The 20,131-nt window shown below is 39.9% G+C and overlaps 2 protein-coding genes across 7 annotated transcripts; both read left to right on the forward strand.

Annotated features, from left to right (window-relative positions):
- Nucleotides 1–1,596: 1,596 nt before the first annotated feature.
- pcif1 (phosphorylated CTD interacting factor 1) lies at nt 1,597–11,335 on the forward strand. 2 transcript variants are annotated; one of them, XM_057338509.1, is made up of 16 exons: nt 1,597–1,965; nt 3,726–3,868; nt 3,981–4,105; nt 4,191–4,328; nt 4,410–4,549; nt 4,759–4,913; nt 5,737–5,884; nt 5,975–6,058; nt 6,146–6,245; nt 6,331–6,493; nt 7,201–7,376; nt 7,580–7,666; nt 7,744–7,928; nt 8,031–8,124; nt 8,211–8,386; nt 8,616–11,335. In XM_057338509.1, exons 2-16 carry the CDS (start codon nt 3,745–3,747, stop codon nt 8,878–8,880), a joined length of 2,160 nt encoding a protein of 719 aa, XP_057194492.1. In that variant the 5' UTR covers nt 1,597–1,965; nt 3,726–3,744; the 3' UTR covers nt 8,881–11,335. The 2 variants fall into 2 exon arrangements, with proteins under 2 accessions (XP_057194492.1, XP_057194493.1); XM_057338510.1 differs by lacking the exon at nt 1,597–1,965 and adding an exon at nt 1,978–3,221.
- A 1,078-nt stretch (nt 11,336–12,413) lies between these two features.
- Nucleotides 12,414–19,980, forward strand: LOC130556678 (deoxynucleotidyltransferase terminal-interacting protein 1). 5 transcript variants are annotated; one of them, XM_057337900.1, is made up of 15 exons: nt 12,414–12,549; nt 12,660–12,740; nt 13,269–13,439; nt 13,713–13,783; nt 17,134–17,230; nt 17,313–17,411; nt 17,498–17,563; nt 17,658–17,714; nt 17,821–17,882; nt 17,978–18,023; nt 18,133–18,191; nt 18,316–18,376; nt 18,462–18,533; nt 18,967–19,022; nt 19,129–19,980. In XM_057337900.1, exons 3-15 carry the CDS (start codon nt 13,425–13,427, stop codon nt 19,244–19,246), a joined length of 879 nt encoding a protein of 292 aa, XP_057193883.1. In that variant the 5' UTR covers nt 12,414–12,549; nt 12,660–12,740; nt 13,269–13,424; the 3' UTR covers nt 19,247–19,980. The 5 variants fall into 5 exon arrangements, with proteins under 5 accessions (XP_057193883.1, XP_057193882.1, XP_057193881.1 ...); XM_057337899.1 differs by having other exon boundaries at nt 12,414–12,740; XM_057337898.1 differs by lacking the exon at nt 13,269–13,439 and having other exon boundaries at nt 12,657–12,740.
- The last annotated feature ends 151 nt before the right edge of the window (nt 19,981–20,131 follow it).

A 20,131-nucleotide genomic window follows, 5' to 3' on the forward strand; every position in this document is an offset into this window, starting at 1 on the left:
TGCACAAAGGGCAAAGCCTGTGAAATCTAACTAGAGGTGCAAATAGCAACACAAAGTTTCCATGAAGAGTTATTGTTCAAGTAATGGAAAATGAGGAAGTGTAAGTGACATAGTGTAAAGGTCAAGATGTCTAAATGGCAAGTGATCTATATTAAAACTGTTCATGTGACTAATATAAGGTAAAGAACGTGATGTAGGCCTATAAGTGGCATAATAATACAGTATTTTTAAACAGTATTTATAGATGCATGTTGTGCAGTTTAATAAGATCAGTCAAATGTTCCAGATATTGTGTGAATGGAACAAAACAAGTGTTGCAATGCCTTTTATTTAAGAAAATAACCCAGGGCCGTGCACAGGGGGGTGGCCCGGTGGCTAGAGCCACTGCCCCTCTGCCCTCATCCTCTAAGGTGCCCCTCTCAACCCCACCCCCACCTCCGGGCAGGCATCCATTCAAGATCCCCGCTGAAATACGTCTGTTAACACTCCGCTAGACATCCTCTGATCGGCTCCGTGTTTTCCCGCTCGCTCCCCAGTGTCACTCACAGACATTACCTGTCCGCACAGTTCATCCCATCACTGTAAGGACATTATCCACATTACAGACAGCTCTTGATACGCAGAATTAATCATTTGATTGTTTGTAATGTTTTGCTCCTGGTTTTTTATTATTGGTGTTAACTGCTAACAACATGTACAAAATATCCATGTTCTCGTAAGAAAATGAGAATTCTTGTCAAATCAAATTGTTGTATCGATCTGATATAAAGAACACCAAATTTGCAGTTATTGGCACACTTTGTATAAAATGCCTTCACAAAGCTGACAGTTTGTCACACTTTTAACTGCTGTGCAGTACATTTCCCATTATCTATTTTCTTAGTTGAAACCAGTAATCTATAACATATATCATATAAATAACATGTATTTAGACCATATTAATAGTAGCCCAGATAGCAGGAGAGCATGTGAAAACCATTGAATCATTTGTTAATGTTAATGCATCAATATTCCCAGCTCAGTGGTTAGAGCATGCGTGGCACTATAGCAACGCCAAGGTCATGGGTTCGATCCAAGTGATTGCGCATGCTCAGAAACAAATGCATAGAATAATGCAATGTAAGTCACGTTGGATAAAAGCGTCTGCCAAACGCATAAATGTAAATATAACTTTTGCACTGCAAATAATGTTGAAAAATGTTTGAAATTTCAACAAATCACCATTATTGTGAAAATGCTGTATATTGGCTACCACAAATGTTTTAAAAGAGTTGTACCGTAACATACGACAACATAAAATATAGATATACATATTTACTGAGTGTGATAAGTAGAAAGACATTTCTAAGAGCGTGTGCTGTCTCCTCCTGTCCCAACCCTTAGTGCCCTTTTTTTGTTGTTTCGGCCACTGCCCATCAAAATGTCTGTGCACGGCCCTGCAACAGCACGCAGCTGTGCATTCACACAAATGTACAATAAACCTTTAAATTTAAAGTTCAAATGACATAAAAAGAAGACCACAAATGCAAAGGGAAAAATGAACCATACCTTATTTAATGTTATAGTGGTATTTTCTTACCGAATAAAATTGAATTTTGATTACAAAGTGGGAAAGATAAATGCACACGGTTTGAAAACGTTTACGAAAAAATAATAACAAATAAATTATTTGCTTTCAATCGACTTCGAAAGAACAAATCAGAACAGAATATCCCAGTTATCGTATAAAATAAAACAGACAGTAGTAAAAGTATGAATGTTTTAAACGCAGTCGCTGCCCTTCTGCAAATGGCCGCCCCGCTGCGTCGGGTCTCAACGCGGACGGCGACTGAACCGGCGCATGCGCATTAAACGACTCCGAGAGCCCGATACAAGATGGCGGAGTCGGTGGGGAGGGAGAGGCGGAGGCGGGTCCGAACTCTATAGCGCAAAGCCTATCGAGGACTCCCAACAAACCTCTCTAAGGTAAGAGATCCAGCCATCGTGGAGCCGTACCAGACATACGGGCGTGCGGCGGAACGCACGGGGCACAAGAATATCGCCCCGGTTCCTGCATAAGTGCGCTGTGCGTGCGTTAAACAGCCGCTGTGTTACGGAGGGCGCGCAGCGCTTGGTGTGCGAGAGCGCGCGCCATCTTGTCAACCGTTTCTGCAAAGTGAAAGTGCGCGCCTAAATTATCGTGAAGATTGGCGGGGGTTTAAGTGCAGAAATGAGCGGTTTAACACACTCAAATGTTGGCCCTATGTGTCCTCGTCCTTTCTGCGCACGAACGCTGCCGAACGAGCCGCAACTCGGTCTCATTTCAGCGAGTTTTCGCGGCACGTCGACTGCGCGGCCGTCGCTCTTTGTTGGATGTTTCGCTCTCCTCCTGCGGGTTTGTTTTCGGCTGGCTCGAGCCGGCGAGCGTGCGCATGCGTGCCGTTCTCGCGCTCATTTGCGCTTTAATATAGACGACGAATACTGTAAACATTTGTGTAGGTTAGATGCGCGTTATGTGGAGTCAGTCATCTAAAATACTGTAGTGTTGGGCTGTTGTGGACACGGTACCGTGATATTACAGACGGGTTCCAGCGCTGTACCATAGTGTTGCCACAATACCGTAGTTTTCGTTTCGGCGACATACCGTGCCGTTAGGTGGCCATGTTATAATGCTACTCTGCTTTTTCATCGTGATATTACGTTACGGTGATATTACAGTATGAGTTTTTCATCATAAAGTGGTATTGCAAAAATAGTTGATTATAAATGAAATGCCCTGACAAAAATACTGTGGTGTCAGGTCGTAATATGCTACAATTGCGCCTTTTGGACCGAGATATTTCAGTCTTATTCCTTAGCGGTTATCATATCCTTGAGCCAAATTCCTATGATGATGTAGTTGAGAGAACACCACAGTACTGTTGTAGTACTCTTGAGAAACATGATGTTTTCACAGTAATTATATCCCAGTGTTCTGATGGACAGTAGCTGGTGTTTGTTTGGATCCGTTACACTGTTAAGAGTTTTCAATAAAGAAAATGAAATGTTTGTCTTGGGAACACTGCAGATCCATGAAGTTTCACTTTCATTAGAAGCTTAAGTTGCATTATTTTCATGTTGAGCGTTTCTATTTTCACATTCACTTCAACTGTGTCCAGAGTCGACATTTATCTCATACATTTGTGAAGCTCACATCTCTTGTTCTGGGGAAATGTGTTTGTGGTCTCAGAGACGCCAGTGCAGTAAGTGTCCCAAAAGAACATGAAAACAACATGTTGTTCTGCTGATAATGTCTCGAACATTCTGTTATGTCAGAAAGTTGGTGCGTGAAAACTTTGTGTCATTGTTTTTGTTTTGGATCAGTTTTACTCCACGCGAATTTACAATAAACTGTTTGGACCGTTGTATTGATGTGTGTGAACATCAATAAAGCCTTCATGAAATTATTCTCGTTTGACACCTGAAGTCACTGAGGTTTACACAGAAGATGCCATCATACATATAACTTATACGTTGCCCTGTACTTGTGTAATGACAATAACGTTGAATCTAATCTAGTCATTGCGAATAGCCACAGAATGTTATTCATATAATATACTTTTTGTTGCAATTGAATTGAATGAAAAACAAAATCAGAATTGAATTGTACCTAGATGCATATGAAAATAAACATCTTGAATCTTAAGTGTATGTACAAGATGCGTTTATATTTGTATTTTAAGAGCATTACACTTGTTTCTCTGAAGACAGGACAAATGAGGAGCTATGACGAGTGAAAACCACGAAATCCTAACGGCAGATCAGCCATTGGTCATGTCGCCCACCGGGTCCACATCACAGGACGCGCCCTTATCACCCTCACCCAGCAAACCCATCCAAGAGCTGCCAGGTGTGTCACCGGAACACAAACACACAGATTTGATTAGATCTTAAAATCAAGGAATAAGAAACCCTTTTTCGTTTGAGATGCTTGTGTCTCTGATCTGCAGTGTGTCTTTCAGATGAGCTGATTCAGGCTGGATGGTCGAAATGTTGGAGTAAAAGAGAGAATCGGCCATATTACTTTAACCGCTTCACTAACCAGTCTCTGTGGGAGATGCCTGTCCTGGGTCAACATGACGTCATCGTAAGTTGTTGGATGTTTTGATGTTGTTTGATGTCATGGTCAGGTATCAGGTGTGACGGTTTGTCTGGGTTTGCTGTCATTGTAGTCGGATCCTCTGGGCTTGAACGCGGCTCCTGCCTCCGGCGAGGCGGCGGCTGATGCGGGACTCGGCAACGGCCAGCGTAAGAGACACTCGTCAGAAGAGATGCCTCAGCCGGTTTCCAACAGTTTCAAGAGGCCAAGGGTCAGTTCAGTTCATTAGGTGGATTTATAACTTATTTGTTTGTGAGATTTCTCATAGTGTTTATGTGTCTTTCCAATTCAGGTTGAGATTCCCGTCACTCCGACGACTCCCACAGTCCCCATTTCTCCCAGCACACCAGGAGTCAAACCCTGGCTCTCCACCACAGATGATAAACAAGGCCAATCCAGCGTGCCCGCACCTGCTCCCTATCGACCTTCTGTGTGAGTTTGAAGTGCTGTGTTTTTCCCTACGCTTGTTTCTGTGACAGGACCATTTACACCACTTCTACACCAAATCAAATTCTGTCATCCTTTATTCTCCCTCATGTGCTTGTTTGAAGTCTTTCTTCATTGGAACTGAAAAGAAGATATTTAGAGAAATGTGCTCGTACAGTGGAAGTCAACGAGGTTTAATATGGTTTGCGTTTCAGTGTGTACTGGGACCTGGACATTCAGACGAACGCTGTGATTCGAGAGCGGGCTCCCGCTGACCACCTGCCCCCCCACCCTGAGATGGAGCTTCAGAGAGCTCAGCTCACCACCAAACTTCGGCAGCATTATCACGAGCTGTGCTCACAGCGTGAGGGTACGTTCACATTCAGCGCTGCCGTTGGACATCATCATCACATGGAGACACTGATGTTTGAAACCGAATTGGCTCACAGTTTTGTGTCTTACTGAAACTTTCATAACTAGCCTGAGGCAAAAAGAGTGAACTTCTACAACTTCTAAATCATATAAAGACTCGTGCTGTCAAACGATTCATCGCGATTAATCGCACCCAGAATAAAAGTTTGTGTTTACATCATATATGTTGTCTGTGTACTGTGCATATTAATTTTGTATTTATAAACACATACACATACACGTGTACTTATTTAGAAAATATTTACATTTACCAAGACATAAAGGGTTATTACATTTAATATTTGTCTTAAATGTATGCATGCATGTGTGTGTTTTTATAAATACAAAATTAATATGCACAGTACACAGACAACATGATGTAAACACAAACTTTTATTCTGGATGCGATTAATCGCGATGAATCGTCTGACAGCCCTAATAACTACACATCTGTTGTGAGTTTTAGAAATCTGCCCTGTTCAGTCATGGGGAAATGTGGAAGTAGAATAGATTGTAATGAACAGAACTGACTGTACGAGTATAATGTGTATAGATTTAATATAAATCTGTAGTCTTTATTTCTGTTGACTGACATTAGCTAAAAAATCTTCAAGAGATGATGGATTTTAAGTCTGTTATGTTATCGTCTATTAGTTCGCTCTCATTAATGATGGCCTCCACACTTCATCACTTCTGTCATTACAAATAATCTCCAGCTTTTCTTTAGTATTAAAAACACTAATAAGTCCACATAAGAGATTTCCACATCACTCGTCTCGCAGGCATCGAGCCCCCGCGGGAGTCCTTCAACCGCTGGCTTTTGGAGAGGAAGGTGGCGGATAAAGGTTTGGATCCGCTCTTGCCCAGCGAATGTGATCCGGTTATTTCTCCTTCTATGTTCCGAGAGATCATGAACGACATCCCTATCAGGTCCTTATAAAAGTCTCTCGTTTTTCTGTTGTCTTACAACAATATTCAAATCTGAAAATGATCTGTAACTCCTCTCTCTGTGATGTTCAGGCTGTCTCGCATTAAATATAAAGAAGACGCCAGAAGACTCTTGTTCAAGTATTCGGAGGCGGCCAAGAAAATGATCGACTCCAGGTAAATATCTAAAAGCCAGCAAACGTTTTCGATGGTTTTTTGAATTTAGACATGAAACGGTTGTTGAAATGAACGGTTTGTTCACAGAAACGCGACGCCGGAGAGTCGAAAGGTGGTGAAATGGAACGTTGAGGACACGATGAACTGGTTGAGAAGAGATCACTCCGCGAGCAAAGAGGACTACATGGTACATTCTCAACATTTATCTTCTGAAACGTTATGAAACACTCGTGTCTGTCTGCCGTCTTGACCCCGATGTGAACTTTCCTCAGGATCGTCTTGAGCATTTGCGGAAGCAGTGTGGCCCTCACGTGACGGCCGTGGCGAAGGACTCCGTCGAGGGCATCTGTTCAAAGATTTATCACATCTCTGCTGAATATGTGCGCAGGATCCGGCAGGCTCACCTCAAACTGCTGAAAGACTGCAACATTTCAGGTATGTTTTGTCTGTGATTTAAAGGGGTCACATGACACGGCTAAAAGGAATATTATGGTTTGTTTTAGATGTAATGTAATGTGTCTACAGGATTTAAGGTTGATAAACGCTGTATTTTCCACACACCGTGCATGTTTGTATCTCCTCTTTGCTCCGCCTCTCTGAGATTTTTAACAAAGCTCATGGCTCTGAAAAGCGAGGTGTGCTGTGATTGGCCAGTTCACCAGTGCGTAGTGATTGGTGGAATACTGCAAGCGTGTAACGCCTCTGACCATATCTGGAACATCAGGTTCCTCTTCAATTGTACTGACAGGTACGCCCACCTTACTTGCGTCTACATTTGGGCGGTCTTAGTCAAATCAGACCACCAACTGATGTAGATTTGTGGGGGTGTGGCTACACGAGGTGTTTCAGGCAGGTCTGGGTGAGCATTCGCTTTTACATAGAATGACTCTTTTGTTCCCACACTTGTATTTCTGCTATTTTACACGTCTAATACATGCATGAGCATCTTATAACACACCAAAGACACAGAAGAACACGTGTTCATGCCATATGACCCCTTTAAACAAGAATTCAATCTGTTTTCATCTGACACGCGCTAAAGTTGGGCTTATGTTCAATGGTGTTTCTTTTTTTAAATGAGACCACCCGAGCCGTATCTACAGACTTTGCATGAACATGGAGTCTTTTATTTTGTATTAAAGTTGAAGGTGTGGAGAAGACGGAGGTTCAGGACCGGTTGGTGTATTGTTATCCCGTCAGATTGTCCATCCCGTCTCCTCCTCAACCCCGCGTTGAGCTGCACTTTGAGAACGACATGGCCTGTCTACGCTACAAAGGAGAAATGGTGAAGGTCAACCGTGGACATTTCAGCAAACTGGTGTGTACAACAAACACATGCAAACCGAGCTGATGAGCACACACTTGTATAGCTTTTCTGATGTGTGATATTGAGCTTCCGTTTCCATATTGCTTTGAAGAATGTGCTTTAAAACGAGGAGTTCTCAGATGTTTGATTAAATTGAATGACTGGATTTCTCATCTTATATTCTTGCATTTCTTTCCAACGCGTGTCATAAACAGGAACTCCTGTATCGATACAGCTGCATTGATGACCCGAGGTTTGAAAAGTTCTTGTGTCGTGTTTGGTGCCTTATTAAAAGATACCAGGTAAATCTCTGATCAGAAACTAGTCACGTCAACTGCTGGAACATGACAGTAATACCGTGTTTGTCTGTGAATTACAGGTGATGTTCGGCTCAGGTGTGAACGAGGGCTCCGGCCTACAGGGGGCGCTTCCCGTCGCTGTTTTTGAGGCTCTCAATAAACAGTTTGGCGTTACGTTCGAGTGCTTCGCTTCCCCTCTGAACTGTTACTTCAAGCAGTTCTGCTCTGCGTGTCCAGACATCGACTGCTTCTTTGGGTCTCGAGGGTACACATGCATTTTAGAAACCGTATTGTTCGATCGTAGTGCCATGCTGGCTCGTTGCTTTACCACGGTGTTTCCTCACACTTCTCTGTTCTGTCCACGCAGGCCGTTCCTCAGCTTCTCTCCGGCCAGCGGCTCGTTCGAGGCGAACCCTCCCTTCTGTGAGGAGCTCATGGACACCATGGTGAAACACTTTGAAGTTAGTGACCTCATGTCAATTTCACAGGAAACAGAATGTGTTGGTACGAGACGGCAGACGCTGACCCTCGCTCTCGTTCCCCTCAGGATCTTCTGGAGCGCTCCAGCGAGCCGCTGTCCTTCATCATCTTCGTGCCGGAGTGGCGCAACCCGCCGACCCCCGCACTGACGCGGATGGAGAGCAGTCGCTTCCGCCGGCACCAGATGAACGTCCCTGCGTTCGAACACGAGTACCGCAGCGGCTCGCAGCACATCTGCAAGAGGTCAGACACGCCCACAAATGTTCTTAAAGCTGCAATCCATAACTTTTCTGGGTTTCAAAATAAACAAAAAACAAGCAAGTACGCCTCCATACCCCAATTTACTACGGTAATCTTATAAAAATGGTTTAGAAGTCAAGCGGTTGTGTATGATGTTGTGGAAAACATGATTTTGACGAGGATCCATTCTATTTATTTATATATGTATTATTGATATCTTTTTTGCTTGTAGAGACGAGATGTACTACAAGGCCGTCCATGGAACAGCCGTCATTTTCCTACAAAATAACGCTGGCTTTGCCAAATGGGAGCCGACCACGGAGAGAATCCAAGAGCTCCTGGTGGCATATAATGTCTCGGGTCGTTCTTTACCGTCACCCGGTCCATCTTCCAGCAGTACCGGAGACAAAGACTCAAAACCGGCCCAGGAACGCTCCTCGAGGAGTCAAGACAACAGTCCCGTGGACAAGACTGCTCCGGACACGACAAACATTTAGCCCGCCGCTGCGTGACCGGCGTGTTGTATGTATGTATGTATGTATGTATGTATGTTGATGGGAAAGAGTCTATGATTGTATGAGAGGTCAAATATTGCGCTGTTGTCTGGACATTGACATGTTCACGTGAGATGGAGAAAGATCCATAGTTGGTTACTTTCTTTCGCCTCGATTATTTAAAAACATTAGGTTGTTCTGTTGTGTTGGGTTTTATGTTTGGTAACGTCTGTGTTGTATTTTTAAGAGATGGTAAATGCAACCTATATATTTGTTTCTAGTCTTTTTTTGGGCCTTTGTGTTGCACTCCAAAATCAAAAGAGAAAAATATTTTCGTGTAAAGAGGAATTATTGGAGCAAAGAAGCATTTTGGGGGTTTTTCTCATTTATTCAGGACGATTAAGCTCATTTTTTCCCCAATTCTCTTTCCTGTAATGCATCCGGATGTTTATCTTTGAAATATTATTCTAATTCCCAACATCTCAGAAGGGTTTCATTGCTTTAATACAGTATTGTTTTACTGTATTACTGTAATGAAGTTTATTTTCATAATATAATTTCTTATTTAAGAGTGAAATGTGACCTGAAACATGTTTTAAAAGAGTGTAGTAAGATTTACCTCGTGAATTATGAAGCTGTCCAGGTGTGTTGAGGGCCCGATGCTTGTATATTCTATTATTTCAGAGGATTCTGTCAGAAGATGGCCGGCGATCAGGCAGCTATGTTTAAAAGCTTTTATTATAACGTGCATTAGTTGTTCCCGTCGCATTCGCCGGTTACGTCTTCATGATCTTCCCGTTCCTTTCTCTTCACCTCGAGAGTTCATGTCAGGTCTTTCTTCATAGCAGAATATATAAGTGGGAAAAAGGCCAGTCAATCTAGATTTCACTTCATTTACATTTTGTTTCTACAATATGTACAGAACACAAAAGCAAATGTGTTGTCTGTTAGAATGTTGTACCTTAATTGCGTATGTTCCCTGTCCAGGTCTGTTGTACCTTATATTCGGTCACATCAGTTTCAGGTGTAGCGAGAGGAAAAAGTCCACTTTCTTGATAAATGAAATGAAAGAGAGAAAAAACGTTTAACTGGATCATAAAAGCGTTATTCCACATTGTTGTGGTTAGAATCTGGTTTTATTAAATGGATCAGCTTTGAAAAATGGTGTAAACTCAAAATTGTTTCTCCAGCGAGTCTACCTCTTATTCTGGGCGTGAGAGCAGCGATATCTGGAAAATGAGACAGAAAAGTGAACTAAGAATTGCTTTCTATTGCCTTGACGTCATGGTTCTGTATGTGTGAAAAGTGCTTTTCTTTTGGTTTTGTACTCGCATCATAAAAATGTGTTTACAGGGGAACGACACACAATTTTTATCACTGGGCAGCGTTTTGAATGTACATTTTAAAAAAAGAACAGAGTTCTGGATGATTCATTGATTTATTGTGATTATTCACACTACAGCGGTGGATATTTTCTTGCCATGATAAAACTCTTTCGTATATTCATATATTATCACTTTATGATACCCAATCACTTTCATCTGTATATATATAACTATAGATTTGTGTTTTCACTGGACTACATTGTCAGGGTTTTATGTCAAGTTTAAAACCATTCCAGTGGTTTAACTCGTAAAATAACCCGGTTACAAAATCCATTGATACTGTTTGTTTGAGAATTGGGCACTTGTTGGATTTGTTTGATCCTGGAGTGTTTTCTGTCACCAGCAAAACTGTAAATGTTGTACAAAACATGGGTATGAAGTTTGTTATTTTCTTAAACGGCTGTTTATTTGAAAAGAAGCAAGGCGTGTTTTTTCCATGGCTTTTTTTATTTAACATTTTGGTTCGAAATGACTGTTTATGAACTGTAGAATTTATGAAATAGAAGTTGTTTTAAACTAAACCAAAGTGTTATTAAAAGAGGTGGAATTTATTGTATATCTTAACGTAGAATCGTGTACAATTGCATCAGTAATGCATAAGGTGTAACCAGCAAAACATCCATTTATTTCTACGTTTATTTTTATAATTCTCTTTCGTTCTTTGTTTTCTTACAAAAGTATGTTTGGGTTTTTATTTTGCATGACCTGATATTTTTCAATACAAAAAAAGAACCTATAGCCTATAAATTGTACAGATCTGTATTGTTTAATAACCTGTAAGCTTCGCCATATTGGGCTTTTAACCTCTTTGCATTTATCAGTCATGTTGATTGATATATATTTGGTTGCCTTTGCGTTTGTTGATTCATTTGTTGTCTAAAATGCCATGAATGTCTCCCCTGTATCTTATTCTGATAAAGTCATAGATTGAGTGAATGTAAATAATGTCTGTGCTTATATTATTGTTTCTTCTCTCTGTATATTATCAGTGTTGTGGCATTTCTCTTCACCTGAAGTGGTATAAAGATTTTCCTCTAAACCAGAAAAGCTCTCAGTAAAATATTAAAACCATGGACCATTTCTGGCATGTTCTTATTTATTTTTGTTTTGTCTTTTTTTCTTTACATTTCTTTAAATGATTAATATCACCAGTGCTAGGTTTTAAAGAGAGGCTGCAAAAAATTCAATTCAATTTTATTTATATAGCGCTTTTCACAATGTGCATTGTTCCAAAGCAGCTTTACAGGAGCAAATAAGAAAAACACAGAAAGGTAAAACACAGCACAGTGCATGGTGTTTATAGACCAAGCAAGATCATTATAATAAATAAATAATAAATAAATAAATGCAGTCTCCCGGTGAGCAAGCCAGCACTGCTGTGGCGAGGAACCCAAACTCCAATGCTGAATAATGGAGAAAAAAAAACCTCGGGAGAAACCAGGCTCAGCCGGGAGGGCCAGATCTCCTCTGACGTGTCATAGCTGCACTCAGTGACCCCGACCAAAGCCACCGAGCAACGTCCACGAAGAACAGGGAGAGCCCACGAGCCGCGACCCAGGAAGCCCCACCCGCCGAAACCGTGCAGGTCCAACCCGGTCCCATTCCGCCATCAACAACAGACAACAGAGGAACAACCAGGGAAAAATAGTAATGGCATAAGTAACTTTATTCCTCTGTTGTCCGACATCGACCACAAAACAAGACCAATCTTTTCTTTTCCTTTTTTTTCCTATTAATTTAATTTCCCTAATCTTTATTTAACAAGCCCCCCCCCCACTCCCCACAAACACCCACCCAGCAACCTCCAATCAAAGTCACTGAGTGCAGCTATAACTTCAAACTGCTGTCATGTGATGTAAGTTTAGCATTAAATACCAAGTATTGTAAATTTAGCATTAATGTTAAACTGTGTAGTGCTGTGGAATATAGTCGACACGTGTGTTTAAGAACCTTCTTTAAATATATGATGTATTCCCGTGACGAATCAATATCAAATCTGAATCCACCGACACAACAAAGATGGCCGCCCGACGAGTGCAAACGACTCTGAGCTGTAGCCACGCCCACCACACGCTCGCGCATGCGTGCCATCAACCACAGACCTTTATTTTGCAATTTACGACTGTTCTTTACGTCACTGCATTATTGTAATGTTGAGGAAGTGACTGACAAGTCATCGAGCTCCGCAAATTTGCACAAATCGTGACTTCGCCTAGTTTTTTATTTGACAACATTACCGTATTAAAGATCGTACAGTCAAAGCAGCTGTTTTCCTCGCGTATTTATGGTAAGACGAGAAACATCTGGTCTGTTCTAGCTTTACTAGCTGACTGACTGAGTTGCTGTCACAGCACACTTATCGATCTGTTTTGCTAATAAGTCATTGATTGATAGTAGTTAATGATGGGGGCTCAGAGAAGTGAGGGTCGCAGGGACTGGCTTCAGCAGGACTTCAGTGAGCAGCACATACAGACTGCGGTGAGTCAAACTCACTGCAATATTCACAAGAATGACAGAAACCCCACAACTCTATTGCATTGTGTTCAGAACAAGCAAGCAATATTAATTCCATTTCTCTAATGGGTTTGTAGTTATCATTTGCTTAAGTGAGGATTCTTATTCTGTCTTCACAGAAATATTGTTGTTGTCGCTTTAATAAAATCTAACAATTCTATGCAATATAAAGATAGGGTTAAATATCGTTCAGCACATTACATAAATACTTACATAACTTTACTAAATGCCATTTTTTACATTTTTTTTAAAGAAATATTTTGATAAATAGTTTGGGGGTTATTGTGCTTGTCTTGAAAATAAAGGATGAATACAAGAATAATTTGGTTTGTGTATAATTTCCTGTACTTTTTCCCACTTGATTTTGGACTAAAATATCAAGCATGCATGACCAATTTTATGGCAAGATATTATAAATGCACTACTTTCACATTAATGCATTTGGCAGATGCTTTTATTAGATTTATTTTGGGCCTTTTTGCCTTTATTCAGGACTCAAACTCAGGTCGTCCCATGTGCAACCGCGTCACATGTCGGAGCACTAACTAACCACAAGACCATTGGCTCTGACATTTGGCAGATGCTTTTAACCCAAGAGTGACTTACAAAACATTTCCTCAGTATGTGTGTCTTCTGGGAATTAAACCCATGACCTTTGAACTGGTAAGACACCTGTGGTCTACTCTCATGTATGCTGGACACTTAGTCTAGTCCAATTCATTCACTGAAAACAAATGCGCATTTCACTTTTCTTTAAATAAATCAAACGTTGTAATTCTCTACAAAACTACACAATTGTCAAGCATACAAACCTTTAGCAAGGTTACGTAAAACACACAGAAGTGTGTGTTTGGGCTGGTTTAGTGAATGGGCTACTTTTTAAAAACTAAACATAATATAAAATGCTGTGAAAATGTTTTGTTTCCTAAATGTCAGAATCCCTGGAACATGATGATCAAACACAGACAGGTACATCGCAGAGGCCGACGCTCACAAATGACTGTCAGGTAGGTCCACGTATGTTTATTTCAAGTTCATTCAGCCAAATTTATACATCAGTTTAAGAGTATAAACCATCTAAAATGGCTCAGTTAAGGCTTGTCCACACCGGAGACGTTTTTCAGTGTTCATACCCAAGCGATTTTCACTGGCGACCAGCCGAGTGAACGTGCAAATTCACTCCCTGACATAGATGGCGCTGAAACACCCCGGCCAAGGTGGCGCTGCGCAACTTTATGCTTCTGACACTCGCTTGCCACACAGGAGAAGAATTCATCGTAGCTGCATCTGAATTCGCTCACTTGTTCACTCGTTCACTATTCCCTATGTAGCGAATGCTAAATAGTCCACTATATGGGGTAGAAGTGAATGAAAAGGAGTGAACAATTTCGGACACTGACGTAATATATCCTGCGTCTCACAATACTTTCGCGGACATTCGTCATAACGCTTTTATTACACCTGTGTGGCTTTATGGATTGTTTTGTAAAATGGTAAAGTTCATTTTTACATAATTTGTCACGTTTATTGTATTCGTTTTTAATAAAGAGACAAAAACAAATGTTTGCCACGTTTATTGACTATTACATTTAAAAAATTACTTAATATTTTAAAAATACAACACTGCTATATATAACATTCATTTAATCTCAAAAGTAGAAAATAACTGTCAACAAGAACAAACAAAAGTGTATAAATTCACATTCGTGGCATTAACGGTCACTCTCTTCCAGCTGATTCTAATCAGACGGTTGATTCGCGTTGTATCATGGGAAATATGAGTGAGCGAGTGTACATCGAATGTACACTCAAAATCAGAATACATTGTGGGTAAAAAGTAGTGAACAAATGTAGGGAATGAGTTTTTTACTCAGAATTTGGACAACACTACAAAAAGTATGGGATTCCTTTTGTGCCAATAAAAATGAACGCAGTTTTTTTAAAGTTTTAAAAAACGAACAAAAATATACAATGAGAAAGAAAAAAAAACCACTTTGATAATGAAAACAATAAACTCAATTCGAAGAATGTGACATGATTTTCAAATAAACTGCTATTTTTCTTAACAATTTTCTAAGTTTCGTTTTTGCAAATAATAGTTTTGAATTCGCTGCTAGATTTTTCATTTGCGCTTTTTGAGTTTTCGTTTACACTTCTCAATTTTTCGTTCGACTTTCTGGCACAAATCTCACGTGTAGGCGGGATTTATGGCCGCTTTACACTGATTGGCAAGTGAGTTTTTGATTGATAGCTCCCTGACAAGGAAGTCGATACTGAAGACAGTACAGTGCAACAAATCTTTTAGAGAACGATCTGCATACTGTTATCTTTATTGTTTGTACTTAAAACTACTTTCTTATTTAGTTAGTATATTAGTAATTGGTATTTGAAGTTGGTAAGTCATGCGCGGTGTGGATCCAAGCGTCCTCCTCATCATCATCGTCCTCCTCACCCTCAGGTAAATGAATGTAATTCAGATAATAAAGAAAATCACTAAAAGTTGTATTCCTGTACAGTAGCAATTATGTCTTTACTAAGCGTGTTCATTGTGTGCTTTATATATTTTTGTCAGGTATTATTTTATGGACTATTAAGATTATTTTCTTAAAAAGGAACGAACTTGCATTATAACACCCAATAAAGACACGTTACAGATTATTGGGTTGTGAGAAATTAACGTGCTAAATGAAAACATTGCTGCATAGTTACTATACAGAGAAACTTTTAGCGATTTTATCATCTCGGTTACATAAATGTACCTGAGGGTGACTTGTGTCCAGCTGAGGAGGAGGATGACGATGTCGCTCTTGCAAACAGTCTCCTTTTAAAGAATTAAGTCCACTTATAAGTCAAGTACTGTATCTTTCTTTTTAAACTCATGGTGAATGTACAGTATTATACCCCTTTCTTTACATTCACAGAAAGTACACCTCATAAAACACTACCAATACATTCAAATGACATTTATGTTTTTTAAACGCTTCAACAAAACAAATTCATAAGGGGACACAATTAGAGGCCTTCAGAATGTTTTATTCATTTAGTCTGCCTCTTGCAAACAACAATTTCATTATGTATTTACAACACCTACATAAAACAGGTTAAAGAAAAGCAGAAGAGAGACTTCTTAAAATATAAACAAACATTTAAATATAGAAACAATATAAAATGCCACCACGATTATAATCTATAAATTAGAAATATGAACAGGAAGCGTAACACTTTATTTTATATCTCCTCAAAACTCACTAGGCATCTCGTTTTCCTGATATCATTGATAAATTATAGACTGCAGTCTTGACGGCCTCTAAACCCACGTAAAGTTGCATGTGAATCTATCCTGTCTTTACTCGACGTCGGCTTGTTGTTACGGCGTCATAGAGCCTGGAAGCGTGTCCTACTTTTAAGTGCGTGAAAGTTGGCAACCCTGCTAATATACTTACAAAATAAGAAAGTAATTTAAGTACAAACACTAAAACAATACAATACAGAAAACCGCAAACAGATTGCTCTCTAATCCGCTGCACTGTCTTCAGTATCGACTTCCTGGTCAGGGAGCTGTCAATCCAAATCTCACTAACCAATGAGAGTAAAGTGGCCATAAGTCCCGCCCACACGTGAGATTTGTGCCAGAAAGGCGAACGAAAAATTGAGAAGTGTAAACGAAAACTCGGAAAGCGCAAATGAAAAATCTAGCAGCGAATTCAAAACTATTATTTGCAAAAACGAAACTTAGAAAATTGTTGAGAAAAATAGCAGTTTATTTGAAAATCATGTCACATTCTTGCAATTGAGTTTATTGTTTTCATTATCAAAGTGTTTTTTTTCTTTCTCATTGTATATTTTTGTTCGTTTTTTAAAAGTTTGCGTTCATTTTTATTGGCACACAAAAGGAATCCCATAAAAAAGGCGGACTCCCAATATAGTGCACTACATAGGAGATAGGGGCGAATTCACACACAGCTCAAGCTTCCTCTTCATCAATGTGTGCTCGGCAAGACCGTTTTGTGCTTGAGCACCACCAAGTGGTGTTTTACTGTAACTTCAGCAGCTCCAGGCACATGAACAAAAGCGCCAATCTCATTGGTTGGCCAGTTTTTAACTCGGCGCGTCAAACAAAAAAACGAACCTGAGGCGTTTAAAAACAAATGGCGCTCGTTACGCCTGGCGTTTTGCGCCTCGGTGTGCACACTTACATTTGAGCCCTTTGTTTAGTCACGAGGCGTTAAATGTTGACGCTAAACGTGTGTGATTATCGTCCCGGTGTGGACAAGCCTTTAGAGTCAGCAGGTGGAATTCTGGTTCAGGATTCAATGCTTCACAACCCTAAATGTGCTGTTGCTGTTATTGGATGTAGTTATACAGATCCGGTCATTTCCATGGATCTCTTGCGGACGGTTCTTCAGCCCAGCTTCAATGAAGATATCCTTGCAGTGTTTAGAAAATATATGAAGGTGAGTTCGCCAAAACCTTGCTTTTGTGTTGTTCAATGGTTCTGATGATAACGTATTGACTAAACTGAGCTGTTTGTGTCAGTTTTTTGAGAAGGCCGCCAGTAACGTGAAAGAGAACGTCGGTGGAGACGTCCAGCCGGATCAGCTCATCAGAGACGTGTGCCGAAACTGCCTGGAACATGTAAAGCACAAAACAGATTTCCACAAAGAATTGTGCTGAAAACCACACACAAGTTAAACTCCATCTGTTAAAATCACCTGTTTCAGGCCAAACAACTTTTTCCTGAGACTGAGAAAACTGCTCCAAAACCTAGTTATGACCCCGCAGTAAAGGTACATTTTACCCCTAAATCTGAGATGCTTCTCCGCTGCGTAACAGACTGTATTACAGTTCTATTATATTTGAAGGATTTATTTTATTCCACAGCGTTCACGACAGCCAGACGACATCTCTGGACAGAGAGACAGCCCCATTCCGAAAAAGGTACACCAGTGACTCACCAGTGACTCCCATGATGAAATCAACACAATAACATCAACGCAAACATTTAAAAATATGTACATTGTTGTTGTTTTTTGTCTATTTTTAGAGGAAAGGTCGTCCCCCTGGTCCAGTGACATCATACGATAGACCGGCCCAGTACAGCACGCCGTACGGTTTCATTTCCCCCTTTTTTTCGATCTGGTGTCTTGACAAATTTACAGTTCTAAGTTACGTTTTTAACATTTGAAATATTTTATTGGCAGAGCTAAACCTAAAACATCTGAACCAATAAAGCGAGAAGGTCCCAAGGTACTGGTTATATGCATTCATCTTTAAAAACGACACCGTTGTGGATAGTGAAATATTTGTTTGACAGTATTCGTTGAGTTTTCATGTGTATGCACTGATGTCTGTGTAGTGGAACCCGTCCAGGTTGAATGAGAGCAGCAAATTTGTTCTTGGATCCAGAGCTAATAAGTAAGTTTGCAGAACTTGATATTCAAGGCCCTTTCAAAAGTAAAATCTGTAACAAGGTTTTATGTATCAACAGGATGGTTTGGCATCTGTGTCTAATAAAAGCTGATTCTTGGTATCATTTCAGAGCTTTGGGAATGGGCGGCACAAGAGGAAGAATCTACATCAAACATGCAGAGCTCGTCAAGGTTTGTTTCAGGTGTTTTTCTGAGCTGTGTTTGTGCTGTATCTGTGTTCATGTGGAAATAGCACTGCTTTATGTTTGCGTTCCAGTACGCTGCTGACGCCCAGGACAAACACTGGCTTTCTGAGAGACAACACATGAGAGCAACAGGTGGAAAAATGGTGAGAAAATCAAACGATAGTTCACCCAAAACATAGAAATTGTATCATCATTTACTCGCTGTTATGCCGTTCGCTTTGGAAACATTTGGCAGATATTTTTATTGAAAGCAGTTTATTATTCAGTCACTTTTATATCAGTATGTTTGTACCTTTGTGCTGCTAATGCAGTGCTCTATAAATTGAGCTACAGACAGAAATTGTAAAAATTGAATCCATGAGAGTGTCTGGCAAATGCATACATGTAGGTCATGTATGATAAAATAAATAAAAGGATTAAAGCGTGTATAATCCGATTAAGGAAAGTACCTGTTTGCTTCAACAGTGGTTTAAAGGATTTAACGCTGTGAAATAGCATAAGTCACTCAATGATGTAAAATTTTCGGCGGTTTTATTTAACCCAGGTTATGAGGGATTGTTCTGTTTATGTTTTCAGGCGTATCTGCTTATAGAAGAGGATATTCTGGATCTGGCCCGAAGTGAAGACTACAAGTAAATAAACACGTTTCCTTAACCACAAACCACATCCAATTTACGATTTATAAATTAACCATTAGGATAAAGTGCACTGGTTCATAACGCTCTCATTTAATCATAGAGACTGTCCTGACTTGAAGCTGGATGAACTGAAACCATTTTCAGTGCCCATATGGATGGTGGAGAAGATGCAGAAGGCCATGGAAGCGCAGAAATCTGAAAGTGATGCTGTTGTTTGATGGTGACACCGTGAGGGAAGTTATTGGACCACAGACGTAGTGTTACCTGCTTAAGATAACTGAAACATTATATTGCTTGTATGTTTTAATATGCCGAATGCAACGGATAGAAGCAGGCATTACTGTAAAGCTGTTATGTTTCAAGCATTGTTATTCAGACCGTCTGGATTGTTTTTTCTTGGCCAAAACTGTGTGCTTTTCTCATTAATATACATTTTAAATGCTTGAATATCTGATGATTCATAGATGATGCTTGAATTCATTTTGGGTGCTGTGTTCTTTGGAAACTGTGTCCATGTGCTTTTAATGTTATTTCTGTTTTTTATCATATGAAACTCTGGAGCCAGAAGTACTTTTATTTTGCAAAGTAGGAATTGTATTGGTCATGGAAAAGGGAATTTATTTACTTATTTTAGTTTCATTTTAATTCTGTTTTCAATATATTTATGCTTTAAGAAATGACAAGTAGGCAACTTCTCTATGAACTACACAAAGGGCAGCGCTATTTTTACCTTATAGTATCTTCTGTGATGTTAAATGTTTTTAAAAAATGACTTTTTTATGAAACGAAATACGTTTTTTTTACATGGAATGATTTTTATAGCTTGTCAAAGAGGAGCGAAAGATGTTTTAAATGATTTTCATCGCTCTTACTGTCTATTATATCACTGAAAATGTAGAATTGCTTATCAATGGTTGTATATGTATTAACCATTAAACCCTTATTTTGTCAAGTCTGTAAAATTCAACTAGTTGAGCAGCTCGAAGACTTTTGCTTTGAAACTAGCAAACGGTTACGGACACACCCCTCTAGTTGAGCCAGCCAATCAAATCAAAGTACTTTACATCTGGCTTGGTTTCTTATTGGTTGCTGTGCATTACGTC

This window comes from Triplophysa rosa, linkage group LG7 (assembly GCF_024868665.1).
Source record: "Triplophysa rosa linkage group LG7, Trosa_1v2, whole genome shotgun sequence".
Taxonomy (NCBI): domain Eukaryota; kingdom Metazoa; phylum Chordata; class Actinopteri; order Cypriniformes; family Nemacheilidae; genus Triplophysa; species Triplophysa rosa.

Coding starts and splice junctions, on each gene's coding strand:
- pcif1 (XM_057338509.1), top strand. CDS start 3,745: ATGACGAGTGAAAACCACGAAATCCTAACGGCAGATCAGCCATTGGTC. Junction 6,246..6,330: donor CGAGCAAAGAGGACTACATG/GTACATTCTCAA, acceptor AACTTTCCTCAG/GATCGTCTTGAGCATTTGCG. Junction 7,377..7,579: donor GTGGACATTTCAGCAAACTG/GTGTGTACAACA, acceptor TGTCATAAACAG/GAACTCCTGTATCGATACAG.
- LOC130556678 (XM_057337896.1), top strand. Junction 12,741..13,712: donor AGCAGCACATACAGACTGCG/GTGAGTCAAACT, acceptor CCTAAATGTCAG/AATCCCTGGAACATGATGAT. Junction 17,883..17,977: donor CCGGCCCAGTACAGCACGCC/GTACGGTTTCAT, acceptor TTTTATTGGCAG/AGCTAAACCTAAAACATCTG.